The sequence below is a fragment of the Schistocerca nitens genome, chromosome 2, assembly GCF_023898315.1.
Source record: "Schistocerca nitens isolate TAMUIC-IGC-003100 chromosome 2, iqSchNite1.1, whole genome shotgun sequence".
In the NCBI taxonomy this organism is placed as follows: Eukaryota; Metazoa; Arthropoda; class Insecta; order Orthoptera; family Acrididae; genus Schistocerca; species Schistocerca nitens.
In genome coordinates this window covers 143537453-143560069 of record NC_064615.1, presented here as the reverse complement: position 1 = coordinate 143560069, position 22617 = coordinate 143537453, and the positions used below count along the sequence as shown (strand labels likewise).

The window sequence follows — 22617 nt, the reverse complement described above, 5'->3', positions numbered from 1 at the left end:
GAACTTGGCACTCGAAAAGATAGTGAAGAAAGCTATCCATGAGAACTTCGGGGTGGAGTATGAGGGTAAGAAAATTACACGTTTCCTATTTGAAGACGATATGGCTCTCTTGTCCAGATCTATGTAAGAACTGATGCAGGTGAGAGACAACGAGGAAATTCGGTCTCCATGTGTACCAGTTGAGGACCGAGTATATGGTGATGAGCAGGTCTCGTGGCCATTCAGTATACTCAATCGCACTTCTGGTAGTCGAAACTCGATCATAAAAAAGGGTTCAGAATTTTAAATACTGGGGGGTGGGGGGTAATCTTTAAAGAGAGCGCATCGTTTGAGGTAGAAATCAAAGCGAGTATATAAGCCACAAACCGATCATCGTTCAGTCTGAGTCAGTTTTTTAAATCACGCTGACACTCAAGGAGCTTCAAACTCCAGCTGCACCAAACACTAAGCCTTCGCTGAGGACTGAATGGTTGCGAAACTTGCAATATCTGCAAACAGACAAATAATCTTCACGTTTTCGAACGAAAAGTCCTAACGCAGATATATGATCCGGTACAAGATGAGATCACTGGAGAATGGAAGATGCGGCGTAAGTGTGAGCTGGATGAAATCTACAGTAGACCAAATATTGTAAGCATGATGGCAAGCAAGCGGCATGGCCTTTGTAATCCATGGACTTTACCTTTCGTGGAACAATGCCAATACGAGGACCAAAGAAAAGATCGAGAGATTTAATCCATGAGGACTTGCTGCACATCGGTAGAGAGAAAGAGAGACGGTGGAAGACACAAAACCGAATTCGGTGGAAGAGGAGTGTTGTAACTCAGCGCGGTAATCTAGGTCTGAACGTGTGTAGTAAGTAGTAGGATAAGAATCTTGCTGCGCAGTCGGGGGGGGGGGGGGCTGAATTCATATTCACGCTGCATATAAGAATATATAATGATTAAAACGCCTACTTTAGGAGACACTGTTAAAGTACGTAAAAGCAGCTGCAGTGACAATGAGAATCTAACACAGCAGGAAGTTGAGTTCAAGGCCAACATCAAATACAACCTGAAGTGAATCAGTGATATAACCTTCTCGGTAGAAAGTTCAACGGGCCTTTTGATTATTGAATCATCCCACTAGTACTGAAAGCATCTTCCTGTAATTTGTCATGTACTCTGGCCTTATTTTACCCAAATAAATAGACTGAGGTGATTCAAAATTTGAAACAAATCTCTCTTGTTTTCGCAGACTTAATCGTGAAATAAATGTTACATGAAATACACACATAACTAAACTCCGTAAACCATTTTGTCCAGTGCTCATCTCCCTAGTTCTGAAAAATGTTGGAAGATTTCAGATCGCTTTTATTTTGTGTCAGGCCACTGACGACCTTACCAATCTAACAGTACTCCGAATACTAGTATTGTAGTAACTTGTAGACGCAGCTTTTCAGTTCATTACACTGCGCTGCTTTCAGGTTGCTTGTGGTAGAACAAGTGGTCTATGGTGGCGCCGCCTTCCAGGTAAAGCAGGCTCGTTATCAACAATCAGGGTACATTCTCGGAACGGAAACAATGCATTGGCGATGTGGTTGCACTACGTACAGGATGTTGGCATTGTTCGCCATGATCCGCTCATTAGCTCTCGGTAATCCACATGTTGGGCGGGGCGTGCATTCTCTGCTCCGCAAGCATCACTCTGTTAACGCCAAAGAAAAAGTTTACAGGCTGTATTAACTTTTCGATTTTCTATCACGATGAAAAAGTTCCACACACTACCTTTAGGTGAAAGGACTACGAAAAATACCGGATGGTCGGTGTTATGAGGGTAAACTCTTTATATTAGTGTCGTATGTATTATTTCCGATGTTATTTGACGAAAGTGTGATTTCTGAGTTTCTTATGATAAAACGAAATAATTCATACAGAGATTCATGACGAGTTACTTGAAATAAAAAGTCAGTGGTCATACGTGTCCATCGCAACAGCAGTTCAGTAAGAAATAATGAATAAGAAGCCAGAAAAAACGAATTACGTATTTAGCATGCAAACATAAATAACCATCAGTTTATCACACAATAAATAATGTATGTCACATACGCCGTGACTTTTTAGGGTATTTGAACAGTTAGTGTCGGTTCTCTTATTAGGACTGGCGTGATCACAAACTGCCGTGATCACTGGATCGTACTCATCTCATTATTTTCGTGTAGAGTTGATCACGTCATGACTGTAAAAAAAAAAAAAAAACTGAGCTGAAATCGATTTGTTTGTGGCATAAAATCCTTCAGTGGTTTTCTTAGTCGGTAATGAAACTAACCACATTTTTTTCGTAAAATGCGGAAATGAATCACAATCGATTCAAATTTTCGATACCTTGAACACAACCGAGACATGTCACTTCTTTGGCTTTTTTTTTTATTAAAAAGTACTCATTTTCGAGCTCTCCGTTATCTTTCTAATTCCTGTTTGGTTGGTTACGCACTGTAAGTTCGACGATATACTCTAAAGTATCAAGTGGTACAGACTTCGTGAGAATTTTCTTAGTATCAAGCGGACAATAAAATTCTACTTGGACACATGACTCAAAATCTCTGCGCAGCCAGCCATTATTTCAGTTAGAATTCGGGCTCTGACTGGTGCTTTAGTAAAGCACTACTCAATAGAACACGCTATAAGGAATGAAGTTCCTATTACATTATTTGACTGGCTTGGACTTCGATTCTACACAGAGAGACAATGGCTACGGGCCATTGTTATAATGATGCCGTCATCTGAGAGTCTCGCACACAATGCTGTTCTGTTCTACTCTTCAGATTCCATTTTCCTTCCGTCCCATGCCATTTTACCTTTTCTCCTGTACACTTGCTTCATACAGTACTCCTTCTCGCTTGTTTTAAACATCATCCTCGTCGCCTTATAGTTACTAAACCGAAGCATCTCAAGAATACACTCCATGCATTATAATTTTCCTCTATCCATTCAATCTTCATCCATAAGTACTTCCACATACGTGGGTCTGCGTATCTTATTTCCTTTGTTTCTGGAGAGGTCTTTTTTTTAAGTTTTCTTTCTTCGTATGACAGTAATTCTATCAATCATGGCAACTATGGTATACTGTGGGAAAATGTTGCACCACCGTAGTCGTAGTAAATACATTCGAAAGCCCGCAGCAAACAGTGCCGTAATTTACCGACTGATTGCGAGCGCATGTGAGGATCGGTTGTCACCAGCGCCTGAAACATTCAGTGTGAGCTTGGCCGTGCTACAAGATGGATGTAAGCAGAGTAGAAGAGCTAGTATACGTGAAAATTGCCTTTTCCGGGGAAGAAGTGTTACTCACTGTCATGCAGAGCTAGGAGTTGCTATGGATAACAGGGCATTATGCTATCGAACAGTTGCACTTTGGGTGGAAGCTTTCCGGCGTGGGCGGGGGGTAAAGACAGACTCGCAGCGAAGTGGGCAGCCCACGTCTGTGCGTACTGACCGCTCCGTGGCTGTTATTGAACAGTGTCTGACAGAAGACCGACGTTGAAATGTGCAGGAATTACTGACGGAAGAGCATGTCGAGGCCAACAGTATTCTGTATTTCACAGCAGGACCTGAAGGTGCGCAAAAGGTGTTCAAAACGGGTACCGCATCACGTAACAGAGGTGCAGAAGTGGATGCGATACGAGACCAGGCGTATCAACCCGGAGTGATCTCAGTGGAAAGGCTGACTTGCATTGCTGAGATTGATGAAACTTCTACACGAGCGTGTGAACCGGGATTGAACACCCAATCGGCAGAATGGCATTATTGAGGTTCATCACGAAAACACAGGATGTGACAGAATCCATCACCCATGCTCATTCTGGCGTATGACGGACACGCCATTCTCGAGTGTCACTCTGTTAGTGGCGGCCACACCGTCAATGCCCAAAACTGTCACAACTTTATACTGTACCATCTGCGACGTACATTCGACGAAAGCGTCCTACACTGCTGGATAATGCTACCGTACTCCATTATAACGTTACAGGCCACACTACATACGTCATCAAGAATTGTGTGCAGCGGTACGGATGGGAAATCCTCCTCTACTCACCTCACTCAGCAGATTTCTATCCGTGCCACTTCTACCTCATTCCATAACTGAGGAAACCGTTGCATGAGAGGCGCCTTCCAAACAGAGCGGATATCCTCACGACTTTTCGGTGACAGGTGGCACACACCGATGGGAATGCCAATGGCATTGAACGCCTTCTGCATCGTTGTCAACGCTTGTGAATGCACTGGGGGACTATTTTGAAGGACAGTAATTGATTTCGTTCAATTTGTACTTGTGCACAATGCATTTACACCGACTTCCAATGCGTGTGTATCATTTCACCTTTCGCCGTGATTTCCAGTACTGGAAACCTACTTTAAGTTGGTATTCAAATTCACACTGCCATACTGGTTCAATTCACAGTGTGGAATTCCCATGTGGTCGCATTATGGTAAGATACGAGGCGTATTTTTTTTTAGTAAGAACCGTTTTGAAATTAAAAACAGACGTGCTAAGATATCTCAATAATTTTATTTTTACATGAAAGCCTGTACTTTAATCTACGCACTGACACCATTACAGTGTGATTGTTCGTTGTTTACGTTGTGTACTGAGTGTCTAAGATTCCTCCGATAATCGTGAGTCCCGCCGACTGTGAAGTACGGGCTGTTATAAGATTTCTTAGTGCTAAAGGCCTAAGAGCGATTGATATTCATCGTGAGATCTGTGAAGGTTACGGAGAAAACATTACGAGTGATGGAATGGTAAGAAAGTGGGTGAGAGCATTTAAAGATGGCCGCACAAATGTGCATGATGAGCAACGGAGTGGGCGTCCTTCGGTCGTTAATGAAAGTTTGGTGCAGTTGAGAGAAAACAGACGCTTTACGTTTTCTTCCTTGCGGGATGACTTTCCTAATGTTTCTCGTGGTGTTTTGTATGGCACTGTGACCGAGCATTTGAATTACCGAAAATTGTGGGCACGTTGGGTACCGAAAATGTTGGCGGCTGTGCACAAAACCAAACTTCAGACAGTGCATTGACTTTCCTTGAGCGGTACCAAACGACGGTGATGATTTCTTATGCCAAGTTGTTACGGGCGATGAAACATGGGTGGCCTACGTCACACCAGAATCAAAGCAACAGTCTATGGAAATTGAGCAATTGCATCGTTTTGCTGCAAGACAATGCCCGTCCGCATGTGGCAAATCAGACCAAAGATCTCATCACATCTTTTCGATGGGAAATTCTAGATCATCCTCCGTACAGCCCCGATCTTGCGCCCAGTGACTACCATCTGTTCCTGCACTTGAAGAAACACCTGGGCGGTCAGCGTCTTCAAGACGATGACGAAGTCAAAACAGTGGTGATGCAGTGGTTAACAAGTCAGGCGGCAGACTTCTATGAGGAGGGCATTCAAAAACTGGCACAACGTTATGACAAGTGCATCAATATTGACGGAAATTATGTAGAAAAGTAGATTAAGGTACAGGCTTTCATGTAAAAATAAAATTATTGAGGTATTTTAGCATGTCTTTTTTAAATTTCAAAACGGTACTTACTTAAAAAACACGCCTCGTATACCATAGTTGCTAGGACTAACAGACGACCGTCGTTCATTGTAGCATTTCGTCTTTCGCGATTTATTTATATACAGTTTATTCTAATATAACATGAGAAATGATAGGTTGATGACATACGGTCCAATAATTTAAGCAATGAAAGAGATCTCTTTAAATATTTAAAATGGTTATTGTCGCTGTATAATGGTGTCACATTATAGTCAAGGGCTTATGGCTTTCCAGTGAGTGACGAGTGCTAGAGAACGTAGACAGTGAACGTTCTAGTGTAAAAGCTGCAACGGTATTTCGTCTCTATACGAAGGAATAAATAAGCAGTCTTTTCTGCGTGAGTGGTAGCAAAATGTGGTGGAGATGAAAGGAGTTGACGAGTGTCGCCGTGACGTGGTGACAGAGGGCGTGGCGCGGTCAGACGCAGGTGGTGATCTGCTCGACGACGGTGAAAGCGGCGGCGGCGGGCGGCGGCGGCCGGCCCAGGCTCTCGGGCTCGCTGCGACACGACCGCACGGGCCGCCACAGGATGTCGTCCGGCGGAGGCAGGTCCAACGGCGTGCCGAAAGACATGCTCTTGGTGAGCAGCGGGTGGGGGCGGACGCCGGTGGCGCCCGCGAGCGGCGCGGGGGCGGCGGCGGCCAGGGGGCCGTCCGGCAGCGCGCCGCAGCCGCCGGGCACAGAGTCCCAGCCGCGCCGCGACCCGCCGCCCACCACGAACAGCAGCGCCGCCCCGGCCAGCGTGGCCGCCATCGAGAAGTAGTAGCCCGCCTGCGGGTGGTTCTGGTTGATGTAGCCTGCAACACGACAACCAGCTCCCTAAGTTACATACTGTGTCTACATCTACGAGGGTTGCCCGGAAAGTAACGCACCGCAATTTTTTTTTTCCTCAGCTGAAAACAATGCTACGAATGCGAAACGTTACGTAGGTATTATTTGAAGTCTCCTTGTAACAATACGAGTCAAGATAGATGTAACGAAACTTGAATAGCGTATTTGCCTCTATTGGTTACGGTAAAGAGATCGATCTTTCGGTCCTGTCTGTATATTTATATATAATATTGCATGAATAAAGGCTGGGCGAGTGTAAAGCTATCGTTAAAAACGCACGCCGCGCGATGTGTTACGATTTGGTCGGTCATAATAATAATAACATGCGTTTGAATACAATTAAAATATAACGGCGATACCTGTTTAGTGTTATTGGAAATAATACGCAGTAAATTAATGAGTAAGGTAGCCGATCCTATAAGAAGAGGTAAAATTGGGCATACTGAGGTGTTTTGCTTTATATCGACGAATCCGATGATACGGCGTCATTTTTTCGTTTACTAAATGGCTCTGAGCACTGTGGGACTTAACAGCTGAGGTCATCAGTCCCCTAGAACTTACAACTAGTTAAACCTAACTAACCTAAGGACAGCACACACATCCATGCCCGAGACAGGATTCTAACCTGCGACCGTTGCGGTCGCGCGGATCCAGACTGTAGCGCCTAGAACCGCTCGGTGACACCGACCGGCTTTCGTTTACTCTTAGAAATAAACAAGTAAAGAAGTGCTAATCGTGCGCTGCGAAAAAATATAGGGTCGAGTTTTAAATAATTACGGTATACGATCAGAGTAACAATAGGACAATTAGTTACACGAAATCGTGGATAGAGAAGTGTGCTCATTAAATTGAGTACACCTACAGGGCGGTCAATTCCGGGATAAATCTATACGCATCTCACGAGGGACGCGATATTAATAATTTATTATTATTATTATATCCCGGAGAACGGGCTCCAATTTATGAAAAGGAGAAAAACGTTGACTTTTACGCGAACTCTTAATAATAGCGGATCGGAGAGAAATGTGTGTAATTGTCGTACGCCAAACAAACATTCGTGGAGGGCGGTGGCTAAACTAGAGGAGTCTATAACAAAATACTGTATCTTTATCATTGACTGTTGGTGTCGAGCAACCAAAACCGTTTATCAAAGGGCTAACTTGGCAGTTAGCGTTCAGGCACTCGCATATACTCCACATCAGAGTGTGAATCAGTGGTGAATGCGAAATAAAACTGTGAACAAAGTTACGTTAAGTAAAACAGAAGAAACAAGACAGTTTGGTCGTATCTGTTATTATTCCATAAACTGCAACATTTCTTATCGTTGTACGAAGCCTTTATAGATGATCTTTTCTGACAATTTGCTTCGAAGGGATCTCGTTACGAGTTAAGTTTTGGGGACCTGGTAAAGAGGGGGTAGTTCGTAGATCCTAACTACTGCAGCTCTTCTGGAATCAGGTGCTACCTTGACCGTTGTATGTTGTCAATGACTTAAGGTTACCATATCTCATGCTCTAAGATCGACGCGCCGTTCCACTTGGTATAACGGTGCCTCACGGCAACAACGACAGCGCCGACGACGAAGGAAGATACGGTAGATCCTTAGTGAGCGCGCTAAGTTTCAAAAAATGGTTCAAATGGCTCTGAGCACTATGGGACTCAACATCTTAGGTCATAAGTCCCCTAGAACTCAGAACTACTTAAACCTAACTAACCTAAGGACATCACACACACTCATGCCCGAGGCAGGATTCGAACCTGCGACCGTAGCAGTGCCGCGGTTCCGGACTGCAGCGCCAGAACCGCTAGCGCGCTAAGTTTCCGTCACTTCCGACAGATAGTGTAGCTGCAGGACAGTTTCAAAATGGCGTCAGTAAGTAATGTACGTTACAAGGAACGTCCCGTCATTGAATTTCTCACAGCAGAGAAAGAAGCTGCAGATAATATTCACAAACTCTTGTACAAAGTCTATGGAGCATCTGCTGTCAACAGAAGTCCAGTTAGTCGCTGGGCACGGAGGGTGAGGTCATCAGAAGACGGTTCAGCAGAGCTCCACGATTTGCAGCGGTCGGTGAGGCCATCCACGGCTTTAACGCTTGACATGTTGCTGATGTCATTCGCGATAACAGACTCATTACGACTCGGCAGTTGGCACTACACCTGTCAATCAGCGAAGGAAGTGAGGGTGCAAAACAGGGTTGGACAGTGTTACCCCATCCACCCTACAGCCATGACCCAGCCCCCTCGCACTTCCACTTCTTTAGGCCATTACAGGATGCCATTCCTGGAAGATGTTTTGAGGATGATGAGGAGGTGATTCACACAGTGAAGTCCTGGCTTCGCCACCAGGACAAGGATTGTTACCGAAAGGGCAGACACGCCCTTCCACCAGCGCAAAAGTGCTGGAGGAAGGAGGGTGGAGATTACGTGGAAAAATAAGGTATATAGATAAAAGACCGTTGTTTCGTCTGTGTAATTCTCATTATGTTCAATAAACAATTATTGAAGAAAAAATGCAGTGCATTACTTTCTGGGCAACCCTCGTACACTCTGCAAACCGCCGTAAGATGCATGGGAGAAGGTACATCCCATTGTACCAGCTGTTATTGTTTCTTCCCGTTTCGTTTACATATGGAGAGCGGGAAGAATGATTGTTGGAATGGCTCTTAGCGAGTTGTAATTATTCTAATCTTATCCTCACGGTCCCTGTGTGAGTTATTCTCAGGGGCCAGCCGGCTCTCGAAAGTTTGTTAACAGACTATCTCGCCATAGTTTAGGTCTATCTTCAGGAGTCTTCCAGTTCAGTTTTTTCAGTACCTCTGTAACACTCTCCCACGGATAAAACAAACCTGTGACCATTTGTGCTGCCCGTCTCTGTATGTGTTCAATAACACCTGTTAGTCCTATTTCGTACGCTCCCCAAACACTTGACCAATATTCTAGAATCGGTCGTAGTGTGATGTGCAAGCAAACCGAAATCTACCACCTGCTTTACCACGACTGAGCCTGAGTGATCATTCCGTTTCATATCTCTGCAAAGTATTACAGCCATGTATTTGTATGAGTTCGCCGATTCCAACTCATTGACATTATGTTCATAGGATACCACGTTTTTTCGTTTTGTGTAGTGCACAGTTTTACATTTTTGAACTTTTAAAGCAAGTTGCCAACATTCGCACTACTTTAAAATCTTATCAAAATTTGACTGAATATTTATGAAGATTCTTTCAGATACTCCTTCATTAAAGATAACTGCATCATCTGCAAAAACTCTGAAGTTATTATTAATATTGTGAGCAAGGTCATTAATATACAACACGAACAGCAAGTGTCCTAAGATACTTTCCCGGGGTACAACTCAAGTTACTTCTACATCTGACGATGAATATCCATCCTAGATAAGATGCTGCCTCCTCCCTACCAAAAGATCCTCAATACAGTCACAAATTTCACTCTATACCCCATACGATCGTACTTTTAACAATAAGCGCAGGTGTAGTAGTGAGTCAAATACTTTTCGGAAATCAAGAAATACTGCATCTATCTGCCTGCCTCGATACGAAGCTTTCAGTCTGTCATGTGACAAGAGTGCGAACTGAGTTTCACATGATCGATGTTTTCCGGATCCATGTTGGCTGGCATTGAGGAGGTAATTCTTTTCAAGATACCTCATTATGTTTACGGTCAGACTATGTTCTAAGATTCTACAACAAATCGATGTCAAGTACATTGGACGGTAATTTTGTGGATCACTTCTACTATCCTTCTAGTAGACGGGTGTGACCTGTGCTTTTTTCCAAGAAATGGGCACGGTTTTTTGTTCTAAGAATCTACGATGAATGACAGTAGAAGAGGGGATACCTCAGCCAAAAATTCAGTATACAATCTGACAGAGATTCCACCGGGCCCTGAAGCTTTGTTAAATTTTAAAGATTTCAGCTGTTTTTCATCACCACTGTCACAAATACTTATTTCATTCATCTTTTCAGTGATAGGAGGATTAAACTGGGGCAGTTCTCCTGTGTTTTCCTTTTTAAAGGAAGATTTGAAAAAGAAAACGGCTTTAAGCATTTCAGGTTTCCCTTTGGTACCCTCAAATTTAGTTCCTGTCTTATTCGCTAGGGACTGGACACTGATTTTGGTGCCACTAACAACATTTGCATATACCAGAATTTGTCTGGATTCTGTGAAGTATCATTTGAAAGTATTCTGCTACGGTAGATATTGAAGGCATCACGCATTGCTCGCTTGACATCCAAACGTGTTTAATTCAACATTTATCTATCTAATAGCCGTACGATTTGGTTTACACCTATTATGCAGTAATCTCTATTGCCTTAGAATTTCCTTTAGAGTGACTGTATATCACGAAGGTTCCCTTCCATAATGCACTGTTCTAATGGGTACATATGTGTCCAGTGCATGATAAACATTCTTTTAAACTTGAGCCATAGATCCTTTACAAGTTATTTCCCTGTGATGAAAGTTTCAAGTTCTTCATTGAGATAAAACACTACTGTCTTTTTATCTGGCCTACTGTGCATGTATATCTTTCTGATTTTTTTAGGTGTGCTTTGCACTTTTGTAATCACTGTTGCCACAACCGCGCCATGGTCACTAATACCACTTCCGATGTGGACATCCTCGAAGTGGTGTATTTGTTGCCATTGGTTCCAATATATCTCCATCGTGAATGGAGTTCCTAACGACCTGTTCTATGTAGTTTTCAGAGAAGGCATTCAGTAATGTTCCACAGGATGTCTTATCACGTCCACCACTAACAAAACTGTAATTTTCCCAATTAATTGTTGACCGAGTAAAGTGTTCATCGATGGCTACAATATGATGCGAAACCTGTGTACAAGCGAACTGAGGTTCTCTCTAAAATTGTCGGTTACATCAGGAGATGAGTCTGGTGAGCAACAGAAGGATCCAATTATCATTTTATGCCCACCTCTGATACCGAGTGTTGCCCAAATAATCTCACATACAGCTTCAGTTTCTATCTCAGTGGATCTGGGTTTCTTGTCTGTTGCGAGGAGTACAACGCCTCTGTTTCCCGTTTGCCTATCCTTTCGACACACACTTAAATTTTCCCCAAAATGTCATTGCCATCAGTTTCAGATTTCAATTAGCCTTCTGTACCTAGTATTATGTGAGCTACGCTGCTTTAGGAGCGCTTCAAGTTATGGCACTTTGTTCTAAATTCTTTGCTTTGGCAATTTACCAATACGATTTTAATACTCTCAACTTTGTACGAAGGTAATTCCTCCATTAAAAGCAAGGACGGTAACATGTGACTGGAATCAATGGGAATTCCACTGTCAAATGCAGAGGAGAGAGCGGATAAGTGAAAAGAGAACAATGAAGTATATGAATGCGCGTTGTCTGTTCTTTAGGACTGGTCGGAAAGAGTAAACACCTCGCATGTATGTAACTGACTGTCCTCGATGGGCAATGAATCTACACCAACGTTCGACCTCCAGCGGAAATCTAAAGTTAGCGTGCATGTAGGACATGGACGGGAACTGTGGAAAGGTAAGGTGGCGCATGGTGGGCATGCGCGTGGGCCGGGTAGCATGTCAATACAGTCTACGCATTCGTGATAAACACTGTGTCTGGATACCGCACCGGTTAATGCATCTCCCTAGTACGTTGGAGATCCGAAATCCGAGTCCCAGTAAGGCAAACATTTTGACTCGTCGCCGCTGATTCTGCACAAAGTCCCGACACACCGGATGTAGTTAGTTTCTTCCATTTCATTTTCTTTCTTCTCCTACCTCCCTCCCCCTTCAATTTACATAACAAGAAGGCCACTATGAAGAGGAGAACTTGTCTGATGCCAAAAGAAGAAACGAGAGAGTACTATGGGACTGAACAGCTGACGTCATCAGTCCCCTAGAACTAAGAACTACTTAAACCTAACTAACCTAAGGACATCACACACATCCATGCCCGAGGCAGGATTCGAACCTGCGACCGTTGCGGTCGCGCGGTTCCAGACTGTAGAGCCTAGAACCGCTCGGCCACTCCTGCCGGCAAGAGATAGGGGATCCAGTACTAAAATAAGAATTTAAGAGAGCTTTGGAAGACTTAATATCAAATAAGGCAGAAGGGATAGATAACATTCCGTCAGAATTTCTAAAATCATTGGGGGAAGTAGCAACAAAATGGCTGTTCACTTTAGTGTGTAGAACGTATGAGTCTGGCGACATACCATCTGACTTTCGGAAAAATATCTTCCACACAATTCCAAAGACTGCAAGAGCCGACAGTTACCAGAATTATCGCACAATCATATAAATAGCTCATGACACCAAGTTGGTTACAAGAATAATACACAGAAGAATGGAAAAGAAAACTGAAGATCTATTAGATGACGATACATTTTAGAAAAGATAAAGACCCCATAGCGGCAGTTTTGACGTTTAGGTTGATAATAGGAGCAAAACTAAAGCAAAATCAAGATACGTTCATAGGATCTGCTGTTCTGGAGGAAGAGTTCGACAGAGTAAAATGCTTCTAGGTGTTCGAAATTCTGAGGAAGAAAGGGTAAGTTAAAGGAAACGATGGATTGTATAGAATGTATATATATATTGGAACCAAGAGGGAAAATAAAACTGGAAGACCAAGAACGAAATTCTCTGACGAAAAAGGGTGCGACACACGGATGTAGTCTTTCGCCCTTACTGTTCAATCTGTATATCGAGGAGCAATGACGGAAATAAAAGAAAGTTTCAAAAGTGGGATTAAAATTCAAGAATATCACTGATAGGATTCGCTGATAACATTGCTATCTTCTGTTTGTGTCTTGAACCATAAGGGTAAGGGTTTAACATGCTTGGAGCAGAATATTTACAGTAGCTTACTTGAAACTTATCAGGCATTTGAAATTGTTTTATGCATTGTAGATCGATTCTTTAAGGAATTGAGTGTTCGGGAGGGGGGAAGGGAGAGATAGCACATCAATGACCATACTTCACAAGGAAGACATGGGATAAAATTTTAGAGCAAATCAAACAAAAACACTTTCTAAGAATATATATATATTGGAACCAAGAGGGAAAATAAAACTGGAAGACCAAGAACGAAATTCTGTGACGAAAAAGGGTGCGACACACGGATGTAGTCTTTCGGGTTGACGCAGCCAGAAGGAAAGAAGCAAGAACCATCGCATCCATAAGAATGACTGCTACGAATGTTATTTATATACGAAGACAGTAACTGTTCTCGAAAGAAGAGATACTGTTGATGACCGTGCAGCTCTTCCCTGGAATAAATGATGATTAACTGAAACCCTCAGCTGCCGACAGGTGTTGTTGATATACCTCGAATGTTATTTACTTCCCCTAAGCAAAAAGACGTGCTATTTTGTAGTCGTCTGTGAATTTTGTAAATTATAGGATCAATTAGAGGCGATTGGACAGCATAGCGGAAGATAACTTCTACGTTGTAGCACAGCTCTATAAAGAAATAACAAGACAAGTCAACAATTAGAATTTGATAATATGTCAAAATTAGCATTTACCTCAATCGCACTATGTACGTTTTATGTATTTCACATGACACTGTTCATAGCTGTGGGTTCAGTTACATCAGACTACAAGAATTCTGATCATTCTTTTTCGCATTTCACTGAATTGTCACAAACTGTTACTTATTTCAATGTAAATGTGTTTGCAGCAGTTTTCTGAAGATACATGAAGCCCATTATCTCTACTGCGCCTCGACTTTTTGTACAAGAGAAATATCTTCACTTTTATCTTCAGGAAAATCAAATTTATGTGCTTTGAAGATGGCATGGGGTTATTAATTGAAGACGAGATGGCAATCAGTAGCAGATTGACGAATTTAAAAACAGCTGCAAACATCATGGCAGAAGGATCAAAATTAAAAAGCCAAAAGCAATGGTGTCAGAGAACGAAAAGAAGGAAGATAACTGTGAAAATTTTGAGGCAAATGGAAGCAAAGAGACAATTTTCAGTACTTAGAGTAATTAGATGCATGAGACGTGAGGAAAAAGTGAAAACAATAATAGCAATAACGAAGAAAATTGTTATAGATAAAAGAAATTTTTCTGTGGAGTATTGGATAAACATGGAAGAGAAGGATAGTGAAAGTTGTCCTCCAAAGGGCTAAAATATGAACACTGCGAAAACACTTAGAACTCTTCAAAATGTGATAAGATACATGTCAACTAGAAATACACAACAAACCATTCTGAGGTGCCAAACGCTTGAACAACGATAGGACAATGAACAGTATGAAAACAAAATTCCGGGGGAGTTGAGATGTGACGCCATAGTAAAGTATTCCTTAGATCAGTGAATGGACAGTAGGTAAAAAAACAAAAAAAAAAAACAAAAAAAAAACACCACGAACCACGAGAGACTATCGGCTAACAGACTGCATCAGGACAAATGCATCACTATTAAAAAGCAAGAGTAAAATAATGGCGGAGAGGAGGAAAAAATGGAAGACACCGTGCTTTCGAAGAAAGACTTCCACGGATGCCAGAATACCTTATGGCGTCTATGATGATGCTACAACAGACCATCGACTCCGAAAGGGAAAGGGCCTAGGATTGAGCACCCGTACTGGCTCACAGCTTCATTCTGTCTAAAAATGTCATAACACCGCCTTTAGTTGCTGATAAAAATAGTTTATTTATACAATTGGTTTCAGTCGTCGGACCATAAGTGCTATGGGCACGACCTCCCGAAAATTAATTCTGTCAGGCAGTCCACAAAAGCACATACTGTTGAAGAGTGGATATTTCAGCATCGGGGTAGGCGAGATGAAATGGCATAAATTTACGCCAGATATTCAGCCATAGAATTCAGAATGTATAAAGTTGTTTGACAATACTAATTTATCGGAAATTGAAAGGAGGAAGTCCCATTTTGTAATTGAGAAACTGAAAGGCCCGTTTTATTATGTTAGGAAGCAAACCACAGGCTGCTTCAGGGCAGCATCAACGGACGCACATCTAAACACATTCTGAAGTTGGATAAATAAAGTATAACAGAAAAAGTATATTTAATTAAAATGTTTTCGACTGCTTTAATAAAGACTTCATTCTCAGAAATGTTTTCGACTGCTTTAATAAAGACTTCATTCTCAGAAATGATGAGAGCTGTAACACTGGCAAGTGTTCCTCAGAACATGCGCCTGTTTGAATGTCGGCTAACTCTTGTGTTAGCTACAAAGTAACTTCTGATTTGTGGGTTCAAGGGTCGGTTTGTTTAACTAAACAAAGTCAGACTATAGGCATACGACTCTCAGTATGCATTACTTATTCCCACTTGGAGAAGTTAACATTACCTAGATAACGTACTACACACACTTCGTACCAGGCAGAAGACGTTAACAAGGATTTTCTAAGACTGCGCAAGTGGACACCGATTGAGCGCATTTCCTACAATTCACGGCCTGCAGAATATTGCTAAAATAAAGGAAAACACTTTCGTAACACAACAAAGAACTGAACTGAGAGGTAGGAAGCCGGGGAAAGCGAGAATATAAATCAGGCTAAATATGGTGACAGAAATAGTCCTACATTGAAAAATAAAAGTAATAAAATACACAATTCTCCACACTGTAATGATTAGTGAAAAGGTATTAATAAAGGGACCCATAAAGATTAGAATATGGAAAATTGTTCAGGACCCTTTCAGAATAGTAATAACATCAGACTAATGTAGATCGATGAGACGAACAGCGAACTGGAATAAGGTACAACGACATGAAAAACATAAATCCATTCGAAAGATTGAAGACCAATGAAATAATATATTGTTGCGATCGTCTTGGTAGTTGTTATACAGACACCACCAGCTACAAAATTTTTGAATAAAACCAAAGATAAGTTAAAATGAATAGCATAGTCAATGTTGAAGAAAGTAATTGTATACACTCTGATTTGAAAGTATTTGGAATGGAGAAGGTGCCAGCGATAATATATTATCAGATTGTTACGAACTGTGGATGATGTTCAGTATCTATTTAGAGCTCATGATCAACAATGTTATCGCAAATCGTGACAATGTGTGTAGACATATGATGTGATACACAAACATTTAAAACCACAGCTCCCCTGATTCTTGTTATTTCTCAGTGGAATAGGAACCTTAAGCTGTTCCAAAACGACATGCTGCTTCTAGTGGAGGAGAGTCGCGCAGCCTTTGGGAATGTTAACACTGATCTGAGAACCAACAGAGGTTTAATGGAGCTACTGCACCACTTGTCCTGCCGAATGTAGTGGCAGTTACGCCCTCAAAGCACGCTAGACTCCTTGATAACTGTATACACTCTCCCTCGTCTTTTACAGTAGTAGTATCTTGGAAAGAGCACGCGCTTATTCCGAGTTTTCTACCATAGCATTATCTTCTCAAGTATGATCATCTCTCCACCAAACACAGGCCGCAGGACGGAAATACGACGTGACATCTGCATGCAGTCGTGCGATGGTGTGTGTGTGTGTGTGTGTGTGTGTGTGTGTGTGGATTTGAGGCGCTCAGCAGCAGAGTTATCAGCGTCGTTGCTACAATAATCTGTGACGAATGCAGTTAACACAACTACAATAACTCGCTCCCACTTTCACTCACATTCATCTACTTAGTCACCATCTGTCACGAAGAACGTAGAACTGACAAATTTATTAATGTTAAAATGCTCTATTAAAATCTAACTGCAGCATAAACTCAAAAAAGTGACAAGGGGGCCCTTGTCATCTTTACTGTTTAACTGGATTTTCACGAAAAATTAAATAAAATACGATAAAACAAATTAAGGGTCTGGAATTTGTGGATAATAAACGTTCAGTACTTTCAGAAAATCTACAGAAGTAGTTACTCCAATCATCTGGAAACAAATGTGAATTGAACTGGTTTCAAAAGTTCTGCTGGAAAAAGATACACTTATAGGTGAAACAGAGCGAGCTTGTAAATTTAAATATCTCGGGGAAACTACAAAACAGAGTAGTCCAGAAAAATTAGAAATAGAAAGAAAAAGAATATGTGGTTTCATTAAAAATATTTCTAACAAGAAAGGCGTATCTAGAATATAAAAATAAAAGACAATAACATAGTGGTAAGACCGGAATTTTTTATGCATGTGACAGCCTGGTGCTGAACTATAAATTGGACAGAATTGAGGTACTAGAAAGGTGGATTACTATTTAAATAATGGGTGGAATACAAACTACACGTAACTGTAAAATGATAATGGTTCAAATGGCTCTGAGCACTATGGGACACAACTGCTGAGGTCATTAGTCCCCTAGAACTTAGAACTAGTTAAACCTAACTAACCTAAGGACATCACAAACATCCATGCCCGAGGCAGGATTCGAACCTGCGACCGTAGCGGTCTTGCGGTTCCAGACTGCAGCGCCTTTAACCGCACGGCCACGTCGGCCGGCGTAAAATGATAAGTAACGACGAGATCTACGGAAATATATAGACGGTACCAGAAGTAATGATAAATCGAAGATTAATCTTGTTTAGCCACCTCCAGCGAATGAATAACAAGGGTTACGAAACATGTATTTCTGTAGTGTATATCTGGAAAAGAAATCGATAATAGCGTGGTTTACATAAACGAGAAAAGAATTAAGAAGAAACAACATCGAAGAATAGTAAATAACACAAACAAACTTTTTAAGAATAAAATTCTAAAGTTAGAAGGCTTTCTAGACAAAGGAAATAAGAAACTGGGAGCAACGTGGGTAGACGAAAGGAAAAGACAAAATCTGGAGAAGAACAAGGACTGCTGGAAAAGAAGAAAAAACAAATGGGAAGAGGAACTGAAGTTGTTACGTGATTCTACCTGGTCGATAACGAAGATAAATAGAAAGCTCAGAAAAGTGTGGCTGACTGATCACTAAAATAGCATGTTAGAACCTTCTTTCTAATAATATTATCCGATTTTTTTTCTAGGTTTTTAACAGAACATGACAAAACTGTCAAATTGGAAACACTTTCCTGATGTCCTATTAATACGTAGGTATCCAGAAACAGCATGAAAACCTCGTAAGGGTGCTGCAGGGTAGATTGTGCTGAGATATAATTGTTAAGAAAAATTCCGATACATTGCCCAGTTTCCAAGTTAAGTGACATTGAAGTTAGTTAATCAAGCCCTTGCGCGAGCATATTCAAGTGGCCCGCCGGATAAACTAATGTAAATTGGTCTCATAGCGTAGATGACAGTGCACGAGAGTGCTCAGCCTTTGGCTCGGTATCGATCCTTACCACCATCCCATGTCCAGTGTTTGTATAGTTCTCTTGTTCGCTTTTAGGAAACCAAACGAAGAACGCGTTTGACGACACAGTCTCTAGAAGTCCGTTTGAATTTGCGTGTGCAGCGGCCTGGTTGCCTAATTTCAAAGCCGCTTAACATGGAATCGGTGAAATGAATCGAATTTTTTCTTCTTAAGAACTATTTCTCAGCACAACCCAACCTGCAACACCCTTAACCTCCCTGTATAAGGGTCAGTGAAAAGAAAACGAGACAGACGGAAAGATAAGTAAATAAGTTCATCATTCAAAAGTGATCGCGAGTACTGTTAATACATTTATCCCACTGTGAGAAAAGACGGTCAGTGCCTTCATGGAAAAATATTTGCGCTTGCCTACGGAACCAGGATTGTATCCTGGCGTGCAGTTCTTCCTGTGAGCCCGCCAACACGTTGTCAAGGTTGTTCCGTCTACGGTGCAGAAGTTCCGCTGGGAAACGCTTACACATCCTCCATACGGTCCCGATCTCTCCGCATGCGATTCCCATAATACAGTTTACTTTCTTTTCCACCTGTCGCGTTTTCATTTGACTGCTCCTCATAATTTCTTCCGAGCCAGGTGGCGCAGTGGCTAGCACACTGACTCGCATTCGGGTGGACGATGGTTCAATCCCGCGTCTGGCCATTATGATTTCGTTTTTCTGTGATTTCCCTAAATCGCTCCAGGCCAATGCCGGGATGGTTCCTTTGAAAGGGCACGGCTGACTTCTTTCCCTGTGCTTCCCTAATCCGATGAGACCGATGAACTCACTGTCTGTCCCGCAAACAAACCAACCAACTTTTCTCACGAACTAGTATAGGATTCTTAGGTCATCGTCAGTGACATCTGAACCTCGCAACTACACATAAAGTGACAAAGTGACTCACAACGTATGCAGATACATAAGGAAGAGGAAGCAGACAATGATATACAAGGTGAGTCACTAACTATTGCTACCAAGAATAACTCCGAAAGTATGGTAGGAGATGAGAGATGAAAAGTTTGTGGGACAAAAGTTGCATGGGACAACGGGGGCCATAATATGACGTTGGTTTTTTGTTGCAAGGTGGCGTCGCTTCAGAGATAAGAAGGCCACCTTTTTTCTCTCTCTCTTTCTTTTTTTTTTTTTTAAATGGGATGCTATGGTTTGGTACTTATTTTCTGATAGCGGCCATCGAGACGAATCCAGTAATGTGTAACAGTAAGGTCTATGAATGTCACAAAGGTCACAAAAGTGGCATAAACGTCCATTTACAAAAGGTGTTCAAAGTGATGACCATTGGTATCAATGCGATCTTCTTATCAGGGATCGAGTGGCATTCCTTATCACATCGGCACTTATGAAGCACATGCTCTGACAATTCCCTCTCGCATATCTTCAGGTGTAGTCAGAACGTCTTTATAAACAATATCTTTTACGAATCCCTAGCAAGAAAAAATCCAGGGGTGTCAAGTCTGGCGAACGAGCTGGTCACGATACATCTCCTCGGCGTCCAATCCAATGATATGGGAATTGTCTCTGCAACTAATTTCTAGCCATCAGCGAAAAATGTGCCTTACATCCATCGTGTTGATACCACGTTCTATTCCTTGTTCCTAAAAGTATTTCTTCCAATAACAGGTCTAATGTTTCTTGCAGGAATGTGGTGTACTTACTACCATTAAGATTTCCTTCGATGAAATAGGTGCTTATAATTCTGACCTCCAGAATCCCTGACCGTATATTCACCGACAACGGTTTTTGGTGTGAAACCTGCCGCAGCCAACATGGAATTTGAGTTGCCCAATATCGGATGTTACGCAAATTAACATTTCCATGGTTCGTGAATGTAGCCTCGTCAGTAAATAAAATCATATTAATATATGTGTCATCCCTCTGAATCTGAGGTTGAACCCTTCGGCTGAATTCAATGTGAAGCATACAACCCGTTCCAGTTAATTCTTGGTGGAGACTGATATGGTAAGGATGATATTTATGGCGATGCAGAATACGAGGAACACTACTCTGGCTAATGCCAGATTCCCTTGCGATATGACGCAAACTAACACAAGAATCTCGAACCACAGTGGCAAGAGTACCAATTTCCATTTCCTCATAAGTAACTTTCCTCTGCTGGATCTGTTTCCGATGCGTTAAAGATCCAGTTGTTCTCTATTTATCATACACATATTTAAATGTACGACTTGTAGGATGATTGCGTTGAGGAAGTCTCTAGCTCTCACTGAATTTCGTTGGCATTCTCCGTAAATGAGACGCATATCGACTTGTTCTTCGAGGGAATACATCATTCACATTCGCTTGATTCGACGATACTAGTCTTACCGTTCCTATTAATGTTGCATTATGAAACCGTCGAATGGTGTTTACATGTCATTGGCACGTTAGATGGATACGCCGTATTCGGCGAATATTTACTATTTGCACGATATGCGAGAGAGAATTGTCAGAGCACGTGCTTCGAAAAGTGCCGAAGTGTTAAGGAATACCACTCAATCCGTGCTAAGAAGATTGCAGCATTGCATTGATACCAATTGTCATCACTTCGACAACCTTCTGTAAATGGACATTCACGCCATCTTTTTGAGCTTCGTTGACCTTGAAAGACCTTACTTTTAAACATCCTTGGATTCGTGTCGATAGCCGCTATCAGAAAATAAGTACCATACTATAGCATCCCATTTAAAAAAACAAAGTTGACCTTCATATCTCTGACGCGACCCCACCTAGCACCAAAAAACCAACGTCGTATTATGGCCCCCGTTTTCCCATGCAACATTTTTCCCAGAAACTTTTCAGCTGCTGTCATACTTTCGGAGTTTTCCTAGGTGGCAATAGTTAGTGAGTCACCCTGTATACACTGAGGTGACAAAAGTCATGCAGATGTGCACATGGCGATTGTAACGCGTACACAAATTACGAAAAAGCATTGCATTGGAGGAGCTGTCATTTGTACTCAGGTGGTTCATGTGACCCTATTATGGCGACATGACGGAAATTAACAGACGTTCAGAGCGGTACGGATATTAGAGCAAGACAAACGGGGCATTCCATTTCGAAATTCGTTAGGAATCCAATATCCCAAGACCCACAACGCCAAGAGTGTGCCGAGAATATTAAATTTCAGGCATACCTCTCACCACGGATGACGCAGTTGCCGATGGCCTTCACTTAACGAACGAGAGCAACGGCGTTTGCATACAGCTGCCAGTGCTGCCAGACCAGCAACAAAGGATGAAACAGACTCAGAAACCATCAATGTGGGACGTCGGAGAAACGTATCCGTCAGGACAGTGCGGCAAAATTTGGCGGTAATGGGCTATGGCAGCAGATGACCCACGCGAGTGGTTTTGCTAACAGCGCGACATCGCCTACAGCGCCTCTCCTGTACTTGTGACCATATCGTCTGGACCCTGGACGACTGGAAAACCGTGGCCTGGGCAGATGAGTCCTGTCTTCAGTTAGAAAGAATTAATGGTAATGTTGGAGTGTTGCACAGATCCCACGAAGACATGGGCCGAAGTTGTCAACAAGGCACTGTGCAAGCTGGTGATGACTCTGTAATTATATGGGCTGTGATTTCATGGAAAGGGTTGAGTTCTTTGATCCAACTGAACCGATCATTGACTAGAAATTATAAGTTCGGCTATTTCGAGACCATGGGCTTCATGTGTCGAAACAAAGATGCGCCACTTCACCGGGCCACAGCTGTTCACGATTGGTTTGAAGAACATTCTGGACAATTCGTGCAAATATTTTGGTCACCCAGATATCCCGACGTCCATCCCGTCGATCATTTATGAGACATAATCCAGAGGTCACTTCGAACACAAAATCCTGCATCGGCAGCTGTTTCGCAATATGGACGGCTACAGTTGCAGCATGGCTCAATGTATCTGCATGCCACGTCGAGTTGCTGCACTACATC

At 42.2% G+C, this 22617-nt stretch overlaps 1 protein-coding gene across 1 annotated transcript in view; it reads right to left on the bottom strand.

Moving 5' to 3' along the window:
• Positions 1-6002: 6002 nt before the first annotated feature.
• Positions 6003-22617, bottom strand: part of LOC126234877 (monocarboxylate transporter 12-like) — a 184539-nt gene continuing 167924 nt past the window's right edge. Inside the window, exons 7-8 of the mRNA XM_049943618.1 lie at positions 6204-6382; positions 6003-6161 (exon numbers count right to left, since the gene is read on the bottom strand). Coding sequence (XP_049799575.1) covers positions 6003-6161; positions 6204-6382 — 338 coding nt within the window. The remainder of the gene's footprint in view (positions 6162-6203; positions 6383-22617) is intronic.